The sequence below is a fragment of the Galleria mellonella genome, unplaced genomic scaffold (genome assembly GCF_026898425.1).
Source record: "Galleria mellonella isolate WM207_F2 unplaced genomic scaffold, CSIRO_AGI_GalMel_v1 utg63, whole genome shotgun sequence".
Classification (NCBI taxonomy): Eukaryota; Metazoa; Arthropoda; class Insecta; order Lepidoptera; family Pyralidae; genus Galleria; species Galleria mellonella.
In genome coordinates, this window is record NW_026442130.1 from 14,408,620 (window position 1) to 14,436,094 (window position 27,475).

Below are 27,475 nucleotides of genomic sequence, written 5' to 3' on the forward strand. Positions count from 1 at the left end.
TTGTACAAAAGTCGATTGCTTGAGTACCTCTGTCCCATTCGTGTTGCTACCGTGAAACAGTTGTTTTTGCATGGCTGTGTTTCGGTTTGAAGGGTGGGATATGGCGCGAATTTACAGGGTACAGAGGAATAACACCTGAGTCCTCAGGAATGACAACGCATGGGGGGTATCATGGGCGAAACAGACAGAGATACAACAAGCAAACGACTTTTGTGCAGTCTCTCTCTGTTATAATATATTCTTAGTAGACATCATATCAAGTTCAAATCATCTTTATTTAAATAGACTTGTTTACAACTTTGAAATTGTAATTTTTTTATGTCTCTACTGCAAATCTAAAGTAAGACATACTATGAATCATCAAGTTCTGTCTACCACGTTTTTGCAAATATAGACGTATGAGTTGTTTAATGTCTTTATCGTTCAACATTAACTTATGCCTACTAAATCGTATCATATAAAATAGTGCTTTATTAGTTGAGCCGTGTCATAAGTGAAAATGACCCGCGGTGGTCAAACGCGTTTTAATTTAATATAAAAGAAAACTGACCTTCTAAGAAATACGCGTGGAAACATTTACACTTTTCATTTAAATAATATAATAATTTAATTAGAATTCTAATTATTATTTTATAATAATGAGCAGTAAGATATGGATTTAATTAAATAATTTAATTAAATGTGCTTCAGTATTATTTTATTTGTAATTTTAAATATAACAACACAAAATGGGCGTACTTGTACTATTGTTTTTATGTGTTTTCCATGGGACTTCCGGTGTTATTTACAGGCTAAATGGTAAGTACCTATATAAAAAATACTTTATAATTATTAATCTAAAGAGGTGAATTTTTCTGTGCATATAGAATAAACACAAATAAAAATATATTAATTGGTTTTAAAAATTGTTCCACCTTCAGATAATTACATTGGGGTCAATTTAGAAATGTCGTTTTTTTCAAAATCAATCTCTGAACTTCAAATTTGATATCACAGCACAATTTTTAGATACTCTTTATTGTTTCCTCCAAAAGATTACAATAGTAAACTTATTATAAATATAAAGAATTAAAAGAAATAATCACAATGAGAAAACAATGGGCGAACTTATCGCTAAAAGCGTTTTCCTGTACGGGGTCGTCACTCAAGAATCTTTCTTTCCCATCGGTTATCGAACTTTTGAATGAAGTGTCGTAAGAAGCTAAAAATAGTACCTTAATATCCCTTCTAAAACATCACCAAAGCCTAACTGCAGTTGCCAACCCGCCTGCCAAGCGTAACAACTACTGGCAAACCACTCCTTCCCCCAAGGGGGAGGCTTATGTTCAGCAGTGGACAGTTAAACGCTGATATGATGATGATGATGATGATGTCACACAGAAAATTAGTTCATTGTTTCGGAAAACTAATTATTTTAGTACATGAGAAGAATAAAACAAGCCAACATAACGAAGTCAAGCAGTGATAATGACTTGATCACCTATTAGTTTGGTGAACCTAATTCACCATTATTCATGATACCTGATTTTGCTTCTGCAGACATTTATTATGCATGTCGAACTGTTTTTTGTACCACAAAGATAGCAAATCAGCATACAGCCCGTCCGATGGTAACGAGCTAATATAAAAAACCACAACTTTGTCGCAATACTACACTTCCAAGGCTCCTAACTTCATATTTCGTTTAGACGCCGACATGCTATCATTTTATGTAACTGTGTATGTTTATTGTGAAACCTTCACCTAAACTCGACGGTCAATGTCTGAACAAAGCACGTAAACAAGTTGTCTATTACCACCATAGCATGATATAGATAGATATGTAAATAGATAGATAATTTATTTACATTACTTACAGCACATAAACAATAGACATAAATGCATAGTGAAAAAAGATAAAAAAAAAAGATATATGTACAAAAAATAGAAAAAAAATGCATAAAATTTGTAAAAAAAAAATTCCCTTCATGCGTGTGCCACTGTAACACAAAATGGTCACAACTCAGTTTACTGCTTTGCCCTAAAAAGAGTAAAACACTGATATTCTGTTGTGGCCAAAAGTGTGCCGCGAAATTCTATTGAAAAAAAGTTAAAAATAAAGAAATATAGATAAAATATTTTTTTTTTTTAATGAATGATAATGGAAGGGTAACCCTACCCGCGCTATCGGTACACACATATATCGGGGCACCAGTGAGGGATGATAGGTGAGGATGAAGCAGGTCAGTTAGCCCATCGTGACGAATTCAACATAAATTGTTCACGATGGTTTCCAGGGGGAACCACGTGGAGGTCGACCTAATAAGGTGCATTGCTAGCAATGGGGCTGTCAAACTCCATTGCTAACAATCCCTTTCCCCCCATATGATAAAATACATTGTGTGTTCATTATATTCGCTATTATTTAATTCTGATATACGTATATAGCAACAATAAATGGCCATAAAGAGAGTTAACAACCTCTTTTATAAAAATAGACAGAAATTGCCCATTCTTCAGCTCCCCTTACTAGAAGGAGACTTTATGCAAAAGTCGTTTGCTTAGGTACCTCTGTCCCATTCATGTTACAACCGTAAAGCAGTTGTGTTTGCGTAGCTGTGTTTCGGTTTGAAGGGTGGGATATAGCAGTGAATTTACTGGGTACAGAGAAATAACACCTGAGTCCTCAGAAATGGCAAAACATTATACTCTGTTATGTCCATGGTACTGGTCATGTCTATAGGCGAGGGTTACCACTTTCCATCAGGTGGGCCGTCAGCTTGTTTGCCATTCTAAGTTGTATAAAAAATTCTTGGTATAAAAAAATATGTATGTTACAGAGGAAGAATACAAACGTATGCCTCCAATTTTCCGCATGGATCCATACAACTCATGTCTTCAACATCCAAGTGGATTGTACTGCTCAGTGGACATGACGCTGGTATCTGACGAGCCCAGCGAATTGCTGACTATGATTCAGGTATTTTTTATATTAGAAGAAAGGTTTTTTTTAATGGAATGGCAACGGTAATGGTAATGGGCCAATTAGACCCCATTACTAAGAATCCCTTTCCCCCAAAAATGAAAAGTTAAAATTAGTAGTGTAGTAAACCTCGTGGTTGCTCATGCTCTTTTGATAACTAGGTACATAATCATTATTTCGGGAGGAAAGAATTTGTTACCAATGGAGTTTGACAGCTCCATTGCTATATGCAATATGCCCTATTAGGTCGACCTCCACGTGGTTCCCCCTGGAAACCATAGTGGTTAATTCTAGTGGAATTCGTCACGATAGGCTAACTGACCTGCTTCATCCTCGTCTGTCATCATTCACTGGTGCCCCGCCGGTGTATACCGACAGCGCGGGTGGGGTTTTTTTTTAATGGATGATAATGGAGTGGTGGTGGTATATATATATATATATATATATATATATATATATATATATATATATATATATATATATATATGTATGTGTGTGTGTATGTTTGTATTTTTTAATGTATCATTTATTCCAATATTTATATGGAAGGATTTATGTATTTTGTGTAATTAATATGTAGTTTGAATTATTCTTTGTATATACTTATTTTATAAATACTCGTATGTTATTTTTAAATATCAATTAATTTGACATAAAAATGTTTGCTGGAAAAAATCTCTTATTAAAGATAAGCTCACCTTTGTATTTTTTTATGCAACTTAGAATGGCAACAAACAGGGCCCACCTGCTGGAAATCGGTAACCGTCTCTTATAGACATGAGCAGTACCATGGACATAACAAAGTACGAGTATACTGTTTCGCCCATGATAACCCCCATGCGTTGCCATTTCTGAGGACTCATGTGTTATCCTCTATACCCTGTAAATTCACTGCCATATCCCACTCTTCAAACCGAAACATAACGATAGAAACCCAAATAGGACAGAAGTGCCAAAGCAAACGACTTTTGTACAAAGTCTCCCTCTGGTGATTACATTACATTTAAAATTAATTGTTCCTGTCATTATGTTTATGTATAGTAAACAATAAAAAGTAATATTTTATTATTCTTTTCAGGAATATTCAGCGCATACTGCAAAGCACTTCAACCACACCAGACTCCGCTATTACGTCTGTGTAACAGACACCTGCAACACATTTTATTCTGACGACGCAGACCTCACTGCAAGTGTCGAGAGATGCTTCAACGATACTCTGTGGTCGGAGTACAGATTAAAAAGCAAAATATCCGACTCCGACGTTATTCTATGCGACAGACAAGGAGAGAGCGTGGTGATCAGCAATGGAGAGTTACTTGTAGCATTTGTTATTACATCGTTAATCGTACTCAATGCTACTGGAACCCTGTATGGTGCTCTATATGTTTCTAAAAAGATTCCAGGTACTGTTGGATTCTACATTTTTATTTTACTTATTTATTTATTTAATTTAATAATAATTTCATATTTTATATATATATATATATATATACCTGGATATATAGATACCTCATCAAGTGGGCCGTCTGCTTGTTTACCATTCTAATTTGCATAAAAAAAAATACAATAACTTATTTGAAATTAAATATTACTCTACTACTTTGACCTCGTAAGGGTTTCTGTTTCTTGCAGTCGATTATTTAATCAAATAATCTAATGTTAATTAGGAGAATGGAGGTCAAGATTAGACAAGTAAAAATGAAAACTCTCAGAACCGGTCGAAACACTTTCCAACGTAACGCAGCGATCTTGTGGCACAGATTACATTACATATATGTTATACCATAGATAAAATTATAATATACACTTTTTTTTTAAGCGTCGCTTATTTTTATTTATTTGTTACCTTTTTGTTTGTACCCTTAACAGTAAGGAGGAAAAGGGATTGTTAGTAGTGGAGACTGAGAATACCATTGCTAGCAATATACCCAAACCAGGTCGACCTCCTCGCTGTTCCCCCTGGAAACTATCATGGTTAATTCCTGATGAATTCATCATGATGGGCTGACTGGCCTGTTTTCATTCTCATCTATCACCCTTCACTGGTGCCCCGCCAGCGTATCACGTTAGCGCAGGCGGGGTTACCGTACCATTTTCACCCATCAAAAACCCTTATCAATAATTAGAACAATTAATTTAACAACAATTTATAGCGACTTAACGGCTTAACGAGTCATTATGAAATTTGGTATACACTACATCGTCACAGTCGTAGAATACTGACGGATCTATATATGTAATCTTTGTCAGTACCGTCAGTATTCTACGACTATGACGATATGGGATGGGGAACAGGAACAGAGTTACTTCTTATTCCGGTCAGTGAGCATATCCCGGTCACGCAGACGAAGCCGCGGGTAAAAAACTAGTATGCAATAAAAATTCATACCCTGTTTACGCTATTTACTTATCATCATGATGATTATTTAGCATAACTGTTACTATATCTTACCAACACTTAGCATCAATTTGCCTCTTATGTAAAAATTGCTATGAATTTATAAGTCGTTTGCTTGGGTACCTCTGTCCCATTCGTGTTTCAACTGTAAAGCAGTTGTGTTTGCAGGGCTGTGTTTCGGTTTGAAGGATAGGATATGGCGTGAATTTACTCGGTACAGAGAAATAACACCTAAGTCCTCAGGAATGGCAACGCATGGGGGTATCATGGGCGAAACAGTGTACCTTGTTATGTTCATGGTACTGCTCATGTCTATAGGCGACGGTTACCACTTTCCATCAGGTGGACCGTCAGCTTGTTTGCCATTCTAAGTTGTATAAAAAAAAAATATTTCAATGTTCACAGAGAACAAATTTCTTCTATCCTTCTCCGTGCCTGACAACTGGAAACAACTAGTGACTCCAACTTCTTACAAGAACCAGTTCGCGGCTAGATTGAGAGGCTTAAACGGTTGGAGGTAATTATTGAAATAATATAAATAATAATAAATAATAAGTAGCACATAAACACACCAATCGCCTGCTCCTCAAATAAATCTAATATATTTTCGTGTCACGGTGTTTGTTACCAAACTCCTCCGAAACGGCTTTACGGATTTTTATGAAATTTTGTGTGCATATCTGGTAGGTCTAAGAATCAGCCGACATCTATTTTTCATACCCCTCAACGATAAGGGTGACCCACCCCTAAATTTTTTTTTATTTGTTTGACAATTTATTTTATTATGATTTAGCATTGAAAAATTACATACAAATTAAAATTTTCACGCTTTTACGATCAACCCCTGTCGTTTAATCGCAATTTTTATATGCCGCAATATGGTTGCAAGATGACAATCGAATATAATAATTGTAGTACGATATATTTTCATGTATAGTTCTAGAAATAATGTACGTATATGGTAAAACAACGTTTGCCGAGTCAGCTATTAAATAAATAAAAATATTTTTAATTCAAGTAAACTGAATTACAAGTATTTTTTAATATTAATTTTTTTATTAATCTACCGCACAGTTCGGAATGCAATTTCCACTGAAAAGATCGGGCATAACGAGCTATTTTTCAAATAAAAGTTAAGTTTACAATAAAAGTAATAAAAATAATAAAAAAAATGACTATCACAAATATCATAACGTGATAATTGTGATAGTTTCCCCTAGAAGCCATCATGATTAATTCTAACGTAATTCCTCACAATGAGCTATTAATCTGCTCTCATCACCACATATCACTGGTGCCCCGCTAATGTATACCAATAGCACAGGTGAGGTTACTCTCATTACAAGAGATTCTTAACCGGTTATCTACAGTCAAGCATTGTCCAACTGATGTATCACAAGTTAACCGGAGTACTTTACCAGAGGGAGACTTTGTACAAAAGTCGATTGCTTGGGTACCTCTGTCCCATTCGTGTTTCTACCGTGAAGCAGTTGTGTTTGCATGGCTGTGTTTCGGTTTGAAGGGTGGGATATGTCGTGAATTTACTGGGTACAGAGGAATAACACCTGAGTCCTCAGGAATGGCAACGCATGGGGGGTATCATGGGCGAAACAGTATACTCTGTTATGTCCATGGTACTGCTCATGTCTATAGGCGACGGTTACCACTTTCCATCAGGTGGGCCGTCAGCTTGTTTGCCATTCTAAGTGGTATAAAAAAAAAAAAAAAAAAAAAAAAAAACAGTATACTCTGTTCTGTCCATGGTACTGCTCATGTCTATAGGCGACGGTTACCACTTTCCATCAGATGGGCCGTCAGCTTGTTTGCTATTCTAAGTTGTATAAAAAAAAAAGTTAAAATATTCAAATATCGATTCCGGTCAAGACCAGAACGTTCTATGTCAAAACGACCAACTGTCCACTGATTGTAAACGTCGTTAACAAATATAATCACCGCACACTTTGTCTGCAGATCAATATTCATGATGTTCGTGATCATGGCACATGTGATCCTGCCAACGGTTGTATCCCTCGAAAACGTCCACCACTATGAACAGGTAAGACACTTTTTAAATTGCTGTCATTATTTTTGTTTAACTAGCTTTTACCTGCGGCATGGTACGCAATAGGGATGAATTATTATATAACAATATGTATATATTTTAGTTACAACATCAATATACTGGCCTAATCTATCTATACTTATAATAAATCTGTAGAGAGGTCAATTCTGTACATGGAATATATTTCCAAAATACCTATCAGGCGGTGATTAGTGATCGATACTGATGCCAAAAATGCAATCAGTAAAATTTTTGTCTGACTGTCTATATGTTTGTAATAGAAACAAAAACTACTCGACGGATTTTAACAAAACTTGGTACAATTATTCTTCATACTCCTGGCCAGGTTATAGTATAATTTTCATCACGCTACGATCAATAGGAGAAGAGCAGTGAAAGGAAATGTTGAGAAAACGGGAAAAGTTACTCCATTTTTAAGCTTTCGTCGCGTGTGCAGCCTTAATGGCTGCTTTTTAAAAGGTAAAAACGTCCACCCGTGCGAAGCCGGGACAAGCCGCTAGTAACAAATATGTTAAAAATTTTCATAGAAACTCAGCTTCCTCCATGTCCACACATCATTGTTCCAACTAAACTTTTCACAATAGATGTACGACAACCTTGGCTACCACATATTCTTCAACGGCGGCCTGATCATCCAGATCTTCTTCGCCATATCCGGCCTCCTGCTCGTGTACAACTTGCTCAGCTACTCCGAACACAACGAGCTCACCTGGATGTGCTTACCAAGAGGCGTGATACTGAGGTGGCTGCGGTAAGAATTTAAGTATATACTCTTTTAATATTTTTTCTTGATTTTATATCTCACCTTTATCAGAGCAAGATAGTCTATATGGACGCCTACTGCTGTCTTATTCATGTTTCTGGCATCAAGCATTTTCATTACGACATAGAGTCATACGTTAGTGAAATTACAGTGTCTGTACCCTGCCATCATGAACAAGATGCCTTATATCTCAGAAATGACTGCATGAGAGCATCCATAGACACCACAATATACTCTGTTATGTCCATGGTGCTATTCATGAATGTAGGTAACAGTTACCACTTTTCATTGATTATACCCTTGACAAAAATCTTAACTATAACTGATTTGCAGTAATCCAATGTAATCCTAACAGCAATGGGAATATGTAATAGAATTAACCTGAGAGAGTAGGGGGAGAAGGGATTGTTAGTAATGGAGACAGAGAATCCCATTGCTAGCAATATACACAATCAGGTCGACCTCCTCACTGTTCCCCCTGGAAACTATCATGGTTAATTCCTGATGCCTGTTTTCATTCTCATCTATCACCCTTCACTGATGCTCCGCCAGCGTATCCCGTTAGTGCAGGCGGGGTTACCATACCATTTCACCCATCAAAAAAAAACCTGAGAGAGTTCAGAGTTCTTCCATTGTGACTGCTTAATGACTTTTTTAATGGATGATAATAGAATGGCAGCCTCACCTGTGCTAATGGTATACGCTGGCGAGGCACCAGTGATAGATGAGAATGGAAAAGCAGGTCAGTTAGCCCATCATGATGAATACACCTGGAACTCAGCACGATAGTTTCTAGAGGACACCTCGTGTAGGTGGACCTGACAGAATATATTGCTGGCAATGGAACTAGTACTAAGTCCGCATTACTAACAATCGATTTACCCCCATTCAATGTTGTTATGAGCCAGTATTCACAACTAGACGTGTTTGCCTCCAACATGCTGGAGTTTCGTCAGATGCCAATGGAATATTCAAGGTCAACTGGTTAAAGTATGGTTTTATTTCATTATATATATATATATATATATATATATATATATATATATATATATATATATATATATATATATATATATATATATATATCTTGCATTGAAACTGCTCAATGATATTTTAAGCCAGTATCCGCAATTGGATGTATTTGCCTCCAACTTGCTGGAGTTTCGTCGAGTGACCACAGAATATATGTGTTCAGACGTTTTTTGTTTCAATTGAGTATTTTTGTTTATTTTTTTTTGTGTATTATTTTTTGTTTAATATTTTTATGTAATATTCCTTTACTGTAAGGCTCACCGAGTAGATGTAATAAATAAATAAATTATTACATATATCACTTTGTACTGCTTCATATTCGTTTATCAAATATTTTTTATATTTTTTTATCTTTCTTACAATGTTTATTCTAGTACTAATACTTTCCTAGGTAAGCATATTCGGAAACTGTAAAGATTGCCTTTTTTATGCAACTTAGAATGGCAAACAAGCTGACGGTCCACCTGATGGAAAGTGGTAACCGTTGCCTATAGACATGAGCAGTACCATGGACATGACAGAGTATACTGTTTCGCCCATGATACTCCCCATGCGTTGCCATTCCTGAGGACTTAGGTGTTTTTTTTGATGGGTGAAAATGGTGTGGTAACCCCGCTTGCGCTAACGAGATACGCTGATGGAGCACCAGTGAACGGTGATAGATGAGAATGAAAACAGGTTAGTTAGCCCATCATGATGAATTCAACAGGAATTAACCAAGATAGTTTCCAGGGGGAACCGCGAGGAGGTCGACCTGGTTGGGTATATTGCTAGTAATGGATTTCTCAGTCTCCATTACTAACAATCCCTTTCCCCCGGACTCAGGTGTTATTCCTCTGTACCTTGTAAATTCGCCTAGTTGATTAAATAAAGTCTTTTGTTTTATACAGGATTACACCACCATACGCAATCGTTTTAGCTTTTACGGCGACCTGGCTGAGGTACGTGGGCTCTGGACCACTATGGAAGGTAAGCAATGAATGAAGGTGCTCTAAATATTATTTTAAATGTTTACACATATGTACTCTTGTATAAAGAAATTCTGGATATAGGCAGTATTGTTAATGATGTGCGTTTGCGTTTTGATGATGAACGGATGATATGATGATGATGATGATGAATAAATACACCTAGTATTTGAAGCGATTTAACTAGGTTAAATAAAAATAGATAATAATTTGAAGCGTTGATGTAATATAAATTTGATGTAATGCGTTGAAGTTTTGTTTTGCGAGTAAGTTACAATTTTGAAAACCTGAAAGGTCATATAAATTTCTCCTGCGTTATGATTGGCGTTATCGCGACGTCGTGATGAGCGACTCTTGTGACTGGTTGATGTTGTGTGTGATTATCTATTAATAACTTAGCAGTCGTCCATTGGTTTTACCGCTGAAACCGCTTCATTATACGCAGGAGTGAATAATATTCATGGCATATTGTTAATGCTTTAACAGTATAATAAAAACGATTAAATTTCCATAAAATAAAGATCTGGTAATTAAACTACTAACTAAAGGATTTCTTCCATTATCTCTTCAGCGTGGTACATTTGGGGTGTTTCTTCTTATTTTCCAGAAAGTAGTTGAAACAGAAGTGAATGCCTGCCAGCAAGATTGGTGGTACCACATCCTGATGATCAACAATTACATCGACCACTCCGAGTGTATGCCGCAAACATGGTATGGAACGACTCCGCAGTAGCTTCTTTCCTAAGCATCTACGTTACTAAAACTCTAGAACTTTGATAAGAGGCGATTAAGGGAAATTTAAGGTCTCTCGTCTTAAAACTTAACTAAAGACTAACTGAGATTGCCATCCCGCCTGCCAAGCATGACAATTATTAACAAAACCCTCTTATGGTTAACAGCTGATGTAATAATGAAGAAAACTCTAGAAAATGATTACCAATAAAACTATATTAAACCAAAAGCTAAACTTTTTATAACTTTCTTGACGTCACGCATGGCTATCACAGGATATCAGCGCTGTAGCAATTAAATTGCTGCAGCACATGCTGAGTGGCGGCCACGTTGCAATAACAAATTTAAAGTTATTTTTTCTATTGATAATTGTAGTAACTCTTTTTGTTGTTGGCAATGAATGTTTTCTTTCTTTCTTTCTTTCTTTATACTGTAGTAAAACACTGATTATATTCCTAGTTAAAAGTGATCACAACTAACGTCTTCAGAGACGAGAGAGAGAGGGAGACTTTGTAAAAAAAGTCGATTGCTTGGGCACCTCTGTCCCATTCGTGTTTCAACCGTGAAGCAGTTGTGTTTGCATGGCTGTGTTTCGGTTTGAAGGGTGGGATATGGCGTGAATTTACTGGGTACAGAGGAATAACACCTGAGTCCTCAGGAATAGCAACGCATGGAGGGTATCATAGGCGAAACAGTATACTCTGTTATATCCATGGTACTGCTCATGTCTATAGACGACGGTTACCACTTTCCATCAGGTGGGCCGTCAGCTTGTTTGCCATTCTAAGTTGCATAAAAAAAAGACATAAACAAAGACCAAAAATCTACTAATTCCCGTTGTCCATAGCAGGTCCGCGCCTCCATTACATCTTCCGACTCTTCACCACCTAAAACACCAACTTTGTAAACAATACCGATTGCTTATCATTATTTAATTTGCTCTGCAGGTATTTAGCGGCTGATATGCAGCTACACATCCTAGGAATGATAGTCTTCATTATGATCAAAAGCGATAGAAATAAGAAGTTGGCAATGTACATGATGCTCTTTATGGGACTTATGCTTCCGCCTCTCCACACTTACTTACAAGACTTGAACGGAACCCTCCTAGTGTCCCCCGAGTGAGTAAGACTAAATATTTCACGCAAATTTTTTATAGGAACTAATTATTTTCATCGGGTGGAAAGGGATTGTCAGTAATAGATTAGCTAGCAGTCCGATTGCTAGCAATACACCCTATCAGGTCGCCCTCCAAGCGGTTCCCCCAGGAAACTATCGTGGTTAATTCTGCTGGAATTCTTTACAATGGGCTAACTGACCTGCTTTCATCGTCATCTATTGTAGCTCACCAGCGTATACCGATAGCGCAGGCTGGATTACCATTCCATTATCACCCATGAAAAAAAATATTATCCTTTGCAGGGTGCTAACGACTGTCTTCAAATCGGACCCAACTTTCAACAACGTGTATAAACGAGGGCACACGAATATGGCAAGCTTCGCGATGGGCATGTTGACAGGGTATTACATATACTATTGGCAGAGGCATGGATTTGACATAAACAAATACAAGGTAACCTAATTTTATAAAAAAATATTTGTTTGATATAGGGTAAACTTCCCTAAGTTCAGCCTCTTACAGCATTTACTATATTTAAGTTCGTTTATAAATTAAATAAAGTAAATTAATTTATTAATTGTTTATTTATTATTAATGTTAATTGTAATAATTCCTCTTGTTTTCAAATTATAATATTATGAATTCCCAAAACAATAGCAATTTAGAAGTTTTTATTTTTATTTTTCTGAAACATCACCCATTGCCCCTAAGTACAGCCATTTTGCATCTAATGCTGTCTTTTTTTATACGTAAAGTCAGCCATCCATTCTATTCATGCAAAGTGAAAATACATCTCAACTTACTTGCTCTTTTTGTAGGGAAGAAAGAGAAAATGTAAAATATTAAATTTAGAGAACCCATTACTAGCAATATATTCTGTCAAGTGGACCTCCACGAGATCCTGCCAGAACCGTGTTGAAAACCTCATGAAAACCAAGTTGCCATAGAGAGACATTATAGACAAAAGTCGTTTATATTATAGATTACCTCTGTCCCACAAGCGTTTCTGTCCACAAGCAGCTGTGAATACATGTGTTCCAGTTTGAAGGGTGGAATATGGCAGTAAAATTACAGGATTCGAAGGTATCACAGCATAGTCCTCAAGAACGGCAATGCATGAGTGATATAACTCAATAAATAAAATTTTAAATTCCTTCCTCCCTTTCCAAAAGGTAACAAAATTTTTCGATGTTCCCTCCAACGAACGCTCAGATTATGAAGTGAGCTGCCTGTCGAGGTTTTTCCAAGAGACGACAGCATAAAATTCTTCAAAAAAGGGATAAAGAGTTATCTTCAAGGCCTGCAACGCGCGTAATGCCCCTGGTATTGTTGGCGTTCATAGGCCACGGCAACTGCTTACCATCAAATGAGCCGTATGCTTGTTTGCCACCTCAGTGATATAAAAAAATTGATATTCGTATTTTAGTTCAAGACGTCTGATCTTTAGCGCAGACTGAAATTAGGGGCATTCACCTTAATCTGTCTAAACAATTTCTTTTAATAAAGACAACGGAACAAAGTACATGTATTTCAAATAATATACATATTGTCGAAAAATATTTGACGTAAACTGGAAAAACTCTTAATTATCATCAAAAAACCGAAATATATACTTTCCAACCGATTTAAAAAAAAAAAACATTCATTATTATTCATTCAATGTAATGAGATATTAATTTAATGAATAACGCGCGGCCGCAACAATGCCCGGGGCGGTCGCGTGCCCGGTAGTCGAACATTCTCCTCCTTCTTCGCATTCCCTAACCGCTGTACTCTTCTGCCGCTATCTACAAGTCTCTTTCAATCATTTTTACACAATGTAATGCAACTACATAATTGATGTACCTTCATAGCCCTGCGTCATCTCTTATGACCGGCGATCAGTCGTCCCTAGAATTGAGGATCGGTAGACGGCAAAGATCGCCGGTTCAGAGACCGAATACATACTCATTTGTTGCAGTATCCGGCCGTTCATTTACCTTTCTTATGCTCCTCAAATATTGCGCCTAAATTAATAGTGAATACACCATGTTAATCTTCTATAGGTATTCCGTCACCCGTATCCTACAGCGAGGACAGGATGCCTTAAATACTGTATCGCAAACCATAAAAAACTGACTTTAACAGCCTTCCCGGCTTTTGTTCAACAGTGGAAAGTAAAAGGCTTGGGGTTTTTTTTATACCACTGAGGTGGCAAACAAGCATACGGCCCACCTGATGGTAAGCGGTTACCGTAGCCTATGAACGCCTGCAATACCAGAGGTATTACGCGCGCTTTGCCGACCCTGAAGAAACCTTTTTACCCCCTTTTGAAGAACCCCATGCTTGGGGAGTTCTGCCAATAGTTGCCACGCTTTACAGGCTAGTTGGCAACCACAATTAGGCTTTAGAGATGTTTTAAGAAGGACGCTGTTGCCCATCTCTCGCCCTCCCATAGTCGGCTCTTACGACACCCATGGGAAAAGAAGAGGTGGCCCATTCTATGCAGGGACCACACAGCACTCATTATTACTATTCTTTAATTCTTGATTCCAGAAATACCGCATTATTTATTGGATGTTAATACCTCTGGACATCGTCATCATCCTGCTGGCTACTCTGTTCTACCAGGACAGGCCAACGGCGTCAATCCTCGTGAGGACAGCATACGCTGCCGTGATGAAGCCGCTGTTTAGTATAGCCGTGGTTTTACTACTCATTGGAATGATATTCAAATTAGAGAGTAATTTCTTATTTACTTTTACTTTCTCTCTCTCTCTCCCTCTCTCTCTCTCTTTCTCTGTCAGAAGAATGGAGTATACAATACAAGACACTAATTCTCTATCACACTGTTGCCCATCTTCCCTCCCTTAGTTACGTCTTACAACACTCCCGGGAGGGGGGAAAGGGATTGTTAGCAATGGATTTTGACAGCCCCATTGCTAGCAATATGCCTTATTAGGTCGACCTCCACGTGGTTCCTCCTGGAAACCATCGTGAACAATTCTTGTTGAATTCGTCACGATGGGCTAACTGACCTATTTCATCCTCACCTATCATCCTTCACTGGTGCCCCGCCGGTGTATACCGATAGCACGGGTGGGGCTACCATTCCATTATCATCCATTAAAAAAAAACACTCCCGGGAAAGAAAGGGATAGCCTATTCTATGCCGGACCACACAGTGACTTTTTTGTAATTAAAGTGCACTCATTTTAATTTTAATTTTTATATTTAGCCATTGTTTAACAGTATTTTATTCAAAGTTATGTTCATTTGCGTTAAATCGATTTCGGTCGATCTCCACGTGGCCTCTCTCCTGGAAACTATCATGATGAATTCAAGGTGTATTCATCATGATGAACTAACTGACCTGCCTTTTCATTCTCACCTACCATCCCACACTGGTGTCCCGTCCGAGTATACCGTTAACGCAGGCGGGGCTACCATTCCATTATCATCCATTAAAAAATAAGTTTTTTCGGTGTGAAGTAACTATATATACATGAATAATAAATATAGTTACTCCTGATTATAGTTACACTGAACATGAATGTCATGTACATCACAGTTACCCCGTAACACCTCATGTCATTCCTGCATTGCCATTCCCGAGGACTAAGGTTTTTTTTTTTTTTATTAGTGAAAATGGTATGGTAACCCCGCTTGCGCTAACGGGATACGCTGACGGAGCACCAGTGAAGGGTGATAGATGAGAATGAAAATAGGCCAGTTAGCCCATCATGATGAATTCATCAGGAATTAACCATGATAGTTTCCAGGGGAAACCGCGAGTAGGTCGACTTAGTTAGGTATATTGCTAGCAGAGGGATTCTCAGTCTCCATCACTAACAATCCCTTTCCCCCCGGACTAAGGTATTATGCCTTCGTACCTTGTATTGTCACTATCGCTTCAAACCAAAACACAGCCATGCAAACATAACTTCTTGACGGCTACACAAATAGGCCAGAGTTATCCAAATAACCAACTTTTTTACAATCTCCTAAGTAATTTTTCAATTCGACTTTTTGCAGATATATACCGAGGTATGTTCGAATGGTCCGGCTGGAATCCGGTGGCGCGATTGTCGTACTGCGCCTACCTGATCCACATGCTACCCATCAGGTGGCTCGGGGGACTGAAGACCGAACTCACATACGTCAGCTTCTCACAAATGGTTGGTATCTTGAGCACACCAGAGGGACACTTTGTACAAAAGTCGATTGCTTGGGTACCTCTTGTCTCATTCGTGTTTCTACCGTGAAACAGTTGTGTTTTCATGGCTGTTTCGGTTTGAAGGGTAGGATTTGGAATTTGAAACCTTCACATTTTTTATATATATTTTAAATACACTATCGGTACCTGCATACCTACTTCTTTATTTCCGACGTTTCGACGTGAATTGAATTATGTCGTAAGCACGACGTGATGCAGTCCACGTCGAAATGTCGGCAATAAACACTCAGGTATGTAGGTGCTATTAAAACTATAATAATGTGTAATAATGTATGTAGTACACTCAGGTTTTAAAATGACCTCCCTGCCGAGGTTCTCCCAAGAGACTACAGCATAGGGTTCTTCAAAAGGAGGGTAAAGAGGTTTCTTCAGGGTCGTCAACGCGCGCGTAATACCTCTGGTATTACAGGCGTTCATAGGCTACGGTAACCGCTTACCATCAGGTGGGCCGTAAGCTTGTTTGCCACCTTAGTGTTATAAAAAAAAAATTTATTTAAAAAATACGCTTATTTTTATTTCCAGATAAACAATTCATTTATGATCCAGTGTATTACGTTAATCGCAGCAGTACCATTCTGGCTGTTGGTGGAACGACCGATAACACGTGTCATCAACCATTATACCTCTTCGAATAAGAACAAGGTTGCTGCAAAAGCGGCCTGAAAAAAAAAGAAATTTATAACAAAATTCATAAAAATTTATAATCGTGCAAGAGCGTCAAGCAGCGCAACTGAATCAAATAAATATCTTTCTATTCTAAATAAGCGTTATTTACCGATAATATTGAAATACCGATCTATCTATCTATCTATTCTATTAAAGAGCTGCGCTCTTGTCGGTGGAGCTCTTGCCACTCACTACGATTTCCAGCGAGCCCCTTCACCTCTTGATACGACACGACACCAACTCCTACCTTGATCTGCCTGATGTAACTATGCCTCGGTCTCTCTCTTCTCCTCGTTCCTTCTATCTTACCTTCTATTATAATGTTCATAAGTTCGTCGTGTCGTATTAAGTGTCCCAACGTTTTTTCCCTTCTGTCCTCAATACCGATATGAAGGATCAAATATAAAATTTTGGCAAAAGTAATTACTTTTTAAATTCAGGAATAATTGTAGTGTATTGTTGAGCTAACCTTATGTGTACAAGTGCAGTGATTTTTTTTTTACCTATAAATTTGAGTGTTTCTAACAATATGGATATTGAAACTGCTCATGTCTATAGGCGACGGTTACCACTGTCCATCAGGTGGGCCGTCAGCCCACACCAAAGGGAGACTTTGTACAAAAGTCGATTGCTTAGGTACCTCTGTCCCATTCGTGTTTCTACCATGAAGCAGTTGTGTTTGCAGTGCTGTTTCGGTTTGAAGGGTGGGATATGGCGTGAATTTACAGGGTACAGGGAATAACATCGGAGTCCTCAGGAATGGCAACGCATGGAGGGTATCATGGGCGAAGCAGTATAGTCTGTTATGTCCATGGTACTCTTGTCTATAGGCGACGGTTACCACTTTCCATCAGGTGGGCCGTCAGCTTGTTCGCCATTCTAAGTTGTATAAAAAAAAACTTGTTTGCCATTCTAAGTTGAAAAAAAAAAATATAGTGGTAATACCTCTTTAGATTTTATTAAGTCACTAATTAATAAGTAATTATTAATTATATAAATGAAACGTTGTGAGATTTCATTTAATTAATTTGTGATATTATTTATACGTACACAAAGCATATTTTTATACATAATATTATCATCACCACCATTTCAGTCATCATCTGTCCACTGCTGAACATAGGCCTCAATCATAGACTGTCATAAAGAACGATACTTTTTTTAAATGGATGATAATGGAATGGTAACCCCACCCGCACTATCGGTATACACCGGCGGGGCACCAGTGAAGGATGATAGGTGAGGATGAAGCAAGTCAATTAGCCTATCGTAACGAATTCAACAAGAAATATTCACGATGGTTTCCAGGGGGAACCACGTGGAGGTCGACCTAATAAGGTGCATTGCTAGCAATGGGGCTGTCAAACTCCATTGCTAATAATCCTTTTCCCCCCAAAGAACGGTACTTAGCCACCTGTATCCCTGCAATGCATTTAAGATCGTCACTCCATCTAGTGAGGAGTCGTCCTACACTGTGTTAGCCCGTACGGAGTCGTCACTCAAGAACATTTCTTCCCAATCGGTTATCAGTTCTTCGAACTATGTTGCCAGTCCGTTGCCACTTCAGCTTGCTTATACTTTGGGCTATATTTTTTTTTTAAAGTATACGATTAATTACCTATTATTTAATGCGTTTTTTTTACGAAAACTGTAATATTATATTAATTATATAATAATATTTAATTATCGTTATTTTTTTTTTTCATTTATAAGTATTATGTAGAACAACAGGTTTTAAGTAATAAAAATATTTATTGACATGTAAATCTTTATTTTTATTCCTATTATCAAGACATCGAACTTATTATATATTATTAAAGAAATATGATAATTATATTTCTTTTAAATTATTTATAATGAAAATAATATTTATTTGCCAAAACATTTTTACATCGATGACTAACTCTACGAATCACACACTAGGCATGCAAGCATGTATCGTGTAATTCAGAAATGTGATTTAGTCATAGTGGTATATTAAGTGCTCGGCTGACATATAAAGATATATGTTTACATGCAACTTTATATGTCAGCCATATCAAAAGTTATTTCTATATATATATATATATAATTCACCAGAGGTAGACTTTGTACAAAAGTTGCTTGGGCACCTCTATCTCATTCGTGTTTCTACCGTGAAGCAGTTGAAGGGTGGCATGGAGTGGCAACGCATGCGTTGCCATTGCGTTGCTAAGTTGCATAAAAAAGAAGCTTATATGTACTGTCATTTAGTTCAAAATTTGTAATCCATTTGAGTTCAGAATATTGAATTATTTCCAGTTGATTTCTAAGCTAAATATCTAAGCTATAATAATCATCTTACCCTTACACAATTATATAAATTTTAGTTTCGGTGTAAAATATTTTTATATCCTATCTGTCTATCCTATTTAAGAGCTGTGCTCTTGTCGGTGGAGCTCTTGCCACTCACTACGATTTTCAGCGAGTCTCTTCACCTCTTGATACGACACGACACGAACTCCTTCCTTGATCTGCCTGATGTAACTATGTCTCGGTCTCCCTCTCCCCCTCCTTCCTTCTATCTTACCTTCTATTGTAATGTTCATAAGTTCGTCGTGTCGTATCAAGTGTCCCAACATTTTTCTCCTTCTGTCCTCAATAGTTCTAATAATTTGTCTAGTTTAACGACCGGCCGCCTGTGCTGACGTAATTTCTCCTTGGGAATATTTTCTGAGATAAATAATATCTATTTAAAAAAAAAAACTTTGTCCCAGACCCAACATTCACATGTTAGTTTTGTTAACTGTAAAATGTAGATTCCTCACAACTGTACACGAATATTCATTTTTATTTTTTGTAAATTGCGTACAACCAAATACCAATGTTTACACACCATGTTGGTACATGTTAGGTACTGTGTTTTTCTTAGTTTGAAATAATAATAATATTCGTTTATTGAGTTTATAAATTACAAGTTATACTAGTTATAAAGATTAACAATATGTGCACAAACAAAATGAATAATATTAACAAAATTATACAAATGTGAGATAAATATGCAACGGTAGGCGGTCTTATCGCTAAACAGCAATTTCTTTCTTTTGAAATATATTCTTTGATTCTATTTTCAATATCACAAGTCACAAAACATTTTTTTTTATTATTATTTCAGCCATTAACTGTCCACTGCTGGACATAAGCCTTCCCCATAAGGGAAGTTTTGCCAATAGATGCCACGCTTAGCAGGCTGATTGGCAAACGCAGTTTTTAACAAATATATAAAAACATACAATGGAATTAAGAACCTCCTCATTTTGAAGTTGATTTTTTTAATGCATGATAATGGAATGGTAACCCCGCCTACACTATCGGTATACACTGACGGGGCACCAGTGGGAGAAGATAGGTAAAGATGAAAGCAGGTCAGTTAGTCCACTGTGATAAATCTAATAATAAATCAATCACGATGTTTTCCAGGGGGAACCACGAGGAGGTCGATCTGATATAGTATATTGCTAGCAATAGGGCTACTAATCCCCATTACTAATAATCCCTTCTCCCCCCTTTTGTGGTCGGTTTTTTTTAAGTGTGAAAATGGTATGGTAACCCCGCCTGCACTATCGGTATACACCGGCGGAGCACCAGTGAAGGGTGATAGATGAGAATGAAAACAGGCCAGTTAGCCCATCATGATGAATTCATCAGGAATTAACCATGATAGTTTCCAGGGGGGACCGCAAGGAAGCCGACCTAATTGGGTATATTGCTAGCAATGGGATTCTCAGTCTCCATTACTAACAATCCCTTTCCCCCCTTCTGTAGTCGGTTAAAAATTAATACTTAATGACGTTAATTGACAATGATATAGCCAATCATTACAATTAACACCCATACAAACAGAGCTGCGGGCTTAGGCGTCTACATTATTACTAAATATGAATACAATACAGAGTTATACATATTTTAATAAATATATTTTCGTATGTTTTTTTAAACATATTAGTTTGTGCGCGGCGTGTGACTGTGGTACCGTACTGTTGCAATCGATTCACAAAATGATTTGGCTTGCAATCATATTGGTGTTTTTAAATAAAACATGTTTTAGTTTTGAAATAACCGGTAGGTTTTGAAATAACTATTTGAACGTATCTTGTGAAATTTATTTATCTTTATTAATTTTAACCAGAGGGAGACTCTGTACAAATGTCGATTGCTTGGGCACCTCTGTCCCATTCGTGTTTCAACCGTGAAGCAGTTGTGTTCGCATGGCCGTGTTTCGTTTTGAAGGGTGGGATATGGCGTGAATTCACTGGGTACAGAGGAATAACACCTGAGTCCTCAGGAATGGCAACGCATGGGGGGTATCATGGGCGAAACAGTATACTCTGTTATGTCCATGGTACTGCTCATGTGTATAGGCGACGGTTACCACTTTCCATCAGGTGGGCCGTCAGCTTGTTTTCCATTCTAAGTTGTAGAAAAAAAATGGAGTGGAGATTTTTGCCCACCTATCAGGACTCATACAGCTATATGACCCGCCCAATTCTACTTAAGTTTGGCCCACTTTTTTTCTACGTCTCTAATGTCTCCTTTATTGTAATTTACCATCTTTATATCTGATCTTCAGACGAGGAATATGACAGAATGCCGCCTCTCTTCAGACTCGACGAGTACCAGAAGTGTATGGTACAGAATGGAGTGTACTGCCAAATAAAGATGGACCTGTTCGCGGAACCGGAAAATACGCTAATGAAATTTATCAAAGTATGTACTATATCCATAATTCTATATGGAACATTCATAATTTTTTTACATCATCATCAGCATGGCCGAGCCATTATGCGTCCACTGCTGGACATAGGCCTCCCCCATACACCGCCATAAGGAACGATCCTGAGCCACTTACATCCACTGGCAACGCATTTGAAGTAGTCACTCCATCTAGGGGGGGGTCGTTCTATACTGCGTTTGCCCGTACGAGGTCGCCACTCTTATTCATTAGACTTAAAATGAGGGGGAGGAATTGGTTTAAAAAAATATTACCAAATCATCGTCTTACCATCATCTCAGTAAAATCGTTCATGACGTGAACATTTTAATCGCCTCTTGTTTCACAGAAAATAAATACGAGTATGGTGCATAAAAGACATAGGTAAGTATTTGGTGAAATGAAGTTTATCATTATCCTTACTAATATTAATAATGTGAAAGTGAGTTTGTTTGTTTGTTACGTTATAGCACCGTAACAGCTTAACCAAATACTGTGAAATTTTGTACTCACGTGCTGTATGGGATGAACAAGGATATAGACTTTATCCCGGTCAATAAACATATCCCGGTCACGTGGACGAGGTAGAGAAATAAAAATAAATTTAGTAATTTAAAATCTCTAGAGTAAGTCTCACGTTAGAGGTCGAGATGGTCTTAATACGTCTCAACAAGTCTTATCACAGCAAAAAGGGAGGGGTAGTACTAATTTAAAAAGTCAGAGAACTACCGAATATCCTCTAATACTTCTCCCCCATCCATACTAAACGAATACAAATATTTATACCTATTTTGCCGGTTTGAATCTTTTACCACTAGAAGAACAGGCTTCACCACTAAAATGAGGAGAAGGGATTGCCCGTAATGGGAATACTGGAACCCATTGCTAGCAATATGCCCTGCCAGATGAACCTTTTTTTTATACTACTTAGAATGGCAAACAAGCTGACGGCCCACCTGATGGAAAGTGGTAACCGTCGCCTATAGACATGCGCAGTACCGTGGACATAACAGAGTATACTGTTTCGCCCATGATACTCCCCATGCGTTGCCATTCCAGGTGTTATTCCTCTGTACCCTGTAAATTCACTGCCATATCCCACCCTTCAAACCGAAACACAGCCATGCAAACACAACTGCTTCAAGGTTGAAACACGAATGGGACAGAGGTACCCAAGCAAACGACTTTTGTACAAAGTCTCCCTCTGGTAAAACCTCCAGGTCCCCTGGAAACCATTGCGGTTAAATCGCCACGATGTACCCATCAACCTGGCATAATTTCGTCATTTCATCCTCTACTGACCCCTCTATTGTATACCGTCAGAATCAGCGCGTGCGTCATTCCATCTTTGTCTATTTAAAAAAAACTATAAAACATACCTATTTAAATACCAAGCCAACACTTTATTTAAATACGCTTATGTTAAACATTTAAAAAATGACATTTTTATTCCGAAATCTTTGCTAGGTTTCATAGAAAATTACAACGCACAAATACGACTAGATTTTTATGATAAATTAATGAATTTCTTATGGAGTCCCACTATGTATTTATTGCTTAGCCGTTAGGTTGCCAACCCGCCTGCCAAACGTGGCAACTACTGCCAAAACACCCTAATAAGGGGAGGCCTATATTCAGTAGTGGCTTATATGAAAAATAATGATGACATTTATTTCCCCAGGAGTATTCAGAATCTACCCATATCAGACATTACAACCATTCGTACTTAGAAGAAGGAATATGTGTCACCAGAACTTGCAAGGAATACATCGGTGATAAAAACTTAGATGACGCTGAGGATGTGAAGTCTGTCATAGAAGCTTGTAGAAACGCAAGCATCTGGAACGAGTATGGACTGCAGGCGAGGGTGTCTTTGGTGTACAATTGTGATAGGAAATCTGACCAGAGGCAGATCGATTTGGTAGACTGGCTTGCTTTGGGCTTATTCATCACCATTGTACTGGTCAACGTAGCCGCTACTATCTACGACAGCGTGCTTGATGATGAGGCGAAGACGAATTTGAGCAAAGGTGTGTATGATTGTAAACCTTAGGTACATTAGATTGATGATAGAAACCTAAAAATCAAGTTCTGATGATGACGTCGATAGGGAATAATATTGTTTCCGTCTGTTTAATTACGCTAATATAAAAAATCCGGTCAAGTGCGATTCGAAATCGCGCAACGAGGGTTCCGTACAAAAGTATAAAAAATTTTGTTTTGTAGACCTAAGCATATGATATTAATTTCAACTTCACGCGTTCTTAAGAAAAAGGGCCTTGACAGACAGACGGAGGGACGGATGAACGGACGGACAGACAATAAAGTGATCCTTTTTTCCGTTTTTTTCCTTTAAAAGTACGGAACTTGAAAAAATAAGAAAATTAAAGCTGTAAGGATATCACGCATAGCCAAGTCACGCAAATCAAAAGATGATGAGGTCACAGTACCGATAAACACTGACAAAAGACGCTTTGTGTATTAAACTTCAAGTCAAAATGTTTTTTATATATACATTTTATTATTAAGAACATATACAAGGTTTGATTTAGAACATAATGATTACAGGTACAAGGGTATTTCTCTGCTTTTCAATAATACGCAACTGGAACTATTTGAGGTCACCGCCGAGCAAAGATCCCAAAGTTAGCATTTTTAAAGGAATCAATGCAATGAGGTACGTTTTACTTTGGCTCTTTTTTCTCTTTTCATTTAAGAGTTTCCTCTTGTCGGTGCAACTAATTCATGCATCTTCCTCCAGCCAGCTCTATCCCAGGCCATATCCTTTATCTCCCTATACGACATGACGCCTAGTGTTTCCTTTATCTGTCCCATGTAGTTAATTCTCGGTCTTCCTCTTCCTCTTTTTTATGAAATTTAAAATCGTTTACAAGTGACCAATTCATTTGATAGGAAGTGATAGCCGTCGCCTATAGACAAAAAGAGCACCAATTGACTTCATAGATTTTTTTTTATACAACTTAGAATGGCAAACAAGCTGACAGTCCACCTGATAGAAAGTGGTAACCGTCGCCTATAGACATAAGCAGTACCATGGACATAACAGAGTATACTGTTTCGCCCATGATACCCCCCGTACGTTGCCATTCCTGAGGACTCAGATGTTATTTATTTTTATTTTTCAGAACTATAACATCGTTTTTGGTTATATTGGCTCATGTTATGTGCATTTTCACATTGGGATCCCTTTACAACACACATGATCACGAACGGGTGAGTTGTGGATTCATTAGCTTATTATTAACTAGCAGCCCGTCCCGGCTTCGCACAGGTGGACATTTTTACATTTTAAACACACATGCACACACGCATACGCACACACACACACACACACACACACACACACACACACGCACGCACGCACGCACGCACGCACACGCACACGCCCTCACGCACACGCGCACGCCCACACACACACGCCCACACGCACACGCGTACGCGCACGCTCACGAGATCGCGCACGCGCACACGCACACGCACACGCACACGCATACGCACACGCACACGCACACGCACACGCATACGCACACCAATTTGCATTTTAAATCGTATATATATTTGTGGTATACTGCATTCGTACTGCTTCGTTAACTTTAATAGGAAAATATTTTTACTTTATTCCTAATTATCATCTGCTGAACATAGGCCTCCCTTTAACGAAGTAGTTGTAGGCAGCAGTTGCTACGCTTGGTAGACGAGTTGACAAACGCAGTTAGGCTTAATGAGAAGATATTTTAAGAGGGACGCTGTTGCTTATCCCTCAACTAATAAATTCCCTTAGTCGCCCCTTATGAAAGTGAGACCCAATCTAGGCCGGAACTACATGGCAAATTTTTTCTCTCACTTATTTCTAAACATTTCTTTTTATTTAATATTAATATGTATATTATTCTCTGTAGTTAAACATACTTGTAATGATTTCATTGAGATGACCTTGACTTTCGTGAGTATGTTTCCACGTTAATTTATGGGAAATCTGTAAATATGTTAAAACGAGACGATTGTCACACGTTTGACACGATGACGATGTATTCATAATTTGTTATTCGTCTCTTAGCTCTTGGCAAAGTTTTTAAGGACATAAATGTTAAAAAAATACATACACACACACACACACGCACACACACACACACACGCACACACGCACGCACACACACACACATGACTATCCTAAAAAGAAGTGTGATTTCAGAGTTAATGTATATGTGTAAGTTACTTTAATCCACTGCAACGTTTAAATGAACAGATTAGACTGTATGAGGACTCTTTGGAATCCTTACATCATCCCGAAGGACATTGAGGTCGATTCTATGGAACCATGTCATGATATCACTACATCGATCACTAGTTTGTTATCGCAGCGAAAATTTTATGCTAAAGTCATTATTCTATAGCCATTCTAAGCCTTCCCGAAAAGGGAGTTTTGCCATTTTTGGCAGGCTGGTTGGCAATTATAGTAAGGCTTTTAGAGATATTTTAAGAGGGACGCTATGCCCAACTCTCTACTATTAAGTTCCTTTAGTCGCCTCTTACGACACCCACAGGAAAGGAAGTGGTAGCTTTTTCTATACCGGGGCCACACTGCCAACGCTAGGCCTCGCATCTATCACTCATAATTTCACCGTAGCTATAGTATTATTTGACAATGTACCGAGAGTCCCAAATAAGGCCCAATAACAATCAAATGTTTAATAGATTTAAGCCAAAACTATTATAAATTTAATTTATTTATTTATTTCTTATTGCATTCCATAATATAATTAGTATATAACTTTTTCAATTATGGACCCTGTTGGGCACAGCGAGTACGAGAGAGGAGGACAACACTTTTTTCATTTTCGAAATAGTCTAAGGATATATAATTTAGTTCATACCATACCAATTTAGAGCATAAACCAGTTATTTTATTTAACTATCAAATAAAAACATTATCTTAAGAATTTAGATTATGTAGATAGAGCATCGAGCTTTAAAAACCTGTCATCTTTTTGTCAAATTAGCCGACATTTTTTTTTTATTAATGTTCTATATACTTACGCACACAATGTATCTTGAGGTATCCATATTTCGTTATTTAATAAATGAAATGAGTTTTTAGGCATTAAAAAAAGTGCAGAATTTATAAGACAAAATAAATATATAAGTTATAAAGTAATCACTTATAGTTATTTATCACGCAAAATTGTATGAAAATGTTATCCCGCTTTTCTCGAAGCATTTGTATGGAGACGCTCTATCTATACAATCTAAGACAAATTGCGCCTCGAAATCAACTCTATTCGCTATTTTTTTTTTTAACTTTTTAAATCATTTTTTAGCAGCACAATCGTATTTTTTAAATAACTTTGTGTATTAAAAACTGCTGCTAAAAACATTTTTCTATGTCTGTCTTCTCTAATTGTGTATTTCCTTGCAGTCATTCTCGACTCCACATTTTAGAATCCTATGGCATGGTATGCACTCGGTGCAAATGTTCTTCGTGATGTCGGGGTTACTGCTGGCTTACAATATGGAAGCAGGTTCAGAGACACGACCGATCACTTGGAAGATGGTGCCTCTGATAGGTCTCCACAGATTTTGGAGGTACTGATCACTTTTATACACCTACTACTGGTATTAACAAATTATATATTATATAATTTGGAATGATAAATAATATTCATTGAATTTAACACCTCTATATCCATCTTTGAACAATAATTCAAATTGGAGATCCCTTTTTTCATTAAACATATTTAAAATGGTGTATTAAAATTATTGTCCAGAGGGTGCCACACTAAAAAAG

At 37.6% G+C, this 27,475-nt stretch overlaps 2 protein-coding genes across 2 annotated transcripts in view; both read left to right on the plus strand.

Moving 5' to 3' along the window:
* Nucleotides 1–605: 605 nt before the first annotated feature.
* On the plus strand, nt 606–17,401 carry LOC113519551 (nose resistant to fluoxetine protein 6-like). Its single transcript, XM_031909872.2, has 13 exons — nt 606–798; nt 2,820–2,959; nt 4,041–4,365; nt 5,766–5,877; nt 7,332–7,416; nt 8,028–8,194; nt 10,129–10,207; nt 10,814–10,917; nt 11,886–12,059; nt 12,361–12,511; nt 14,594–14,780; nt 16,073–16,215; nt 16,797–17,401. Exons 1-13 carry the CDS (start codon nt 729–731, stop codon nt 16,935–16,937), a joined length of 1,878 nt encoding a protein of 625 aa, XP_031765732.2. The 5' UTR covers nt 606–728; the 3' UTR covers nt 16,938–17,401.
* A 3,460-nt stretch (nt 17,402–20,861) lies between these two features.
* Nucleotides 20,862–27,475, plus strand: part of LOC113519552 (nose resistant to fluoxetine protein 6-like) — a 30,509-nt gene continuing 23,895 nt past the window's right edge. The window contains exons 1-6 of the mRNA XM_052899746.1: nt 20,862–21,020; nt 21,529–21,665; nt 23,351–23,699; nt 24,238–24,346; nt 24,816–24,903; nt 27,107–27,273. Of these exons, the coding sequence (XP_052755706.1) occupies nt 20,957–21,020; nt 21,529–21,665; nt 23,351–23,699; nt 24,238–24,346; nt 24,816–24,903; nt 27,107–27,273 (914 nt within the window). The 5' untranslated portion in view covers nt 20,862–20,956. The remainder of the gene's footprint in view (nt 21,021–21,528; nt 21,666–23,350; nt 23,700–24,237; nt 24,347–24,815; nt 24,904–27,106; nt 27,274–27,475) is intronic.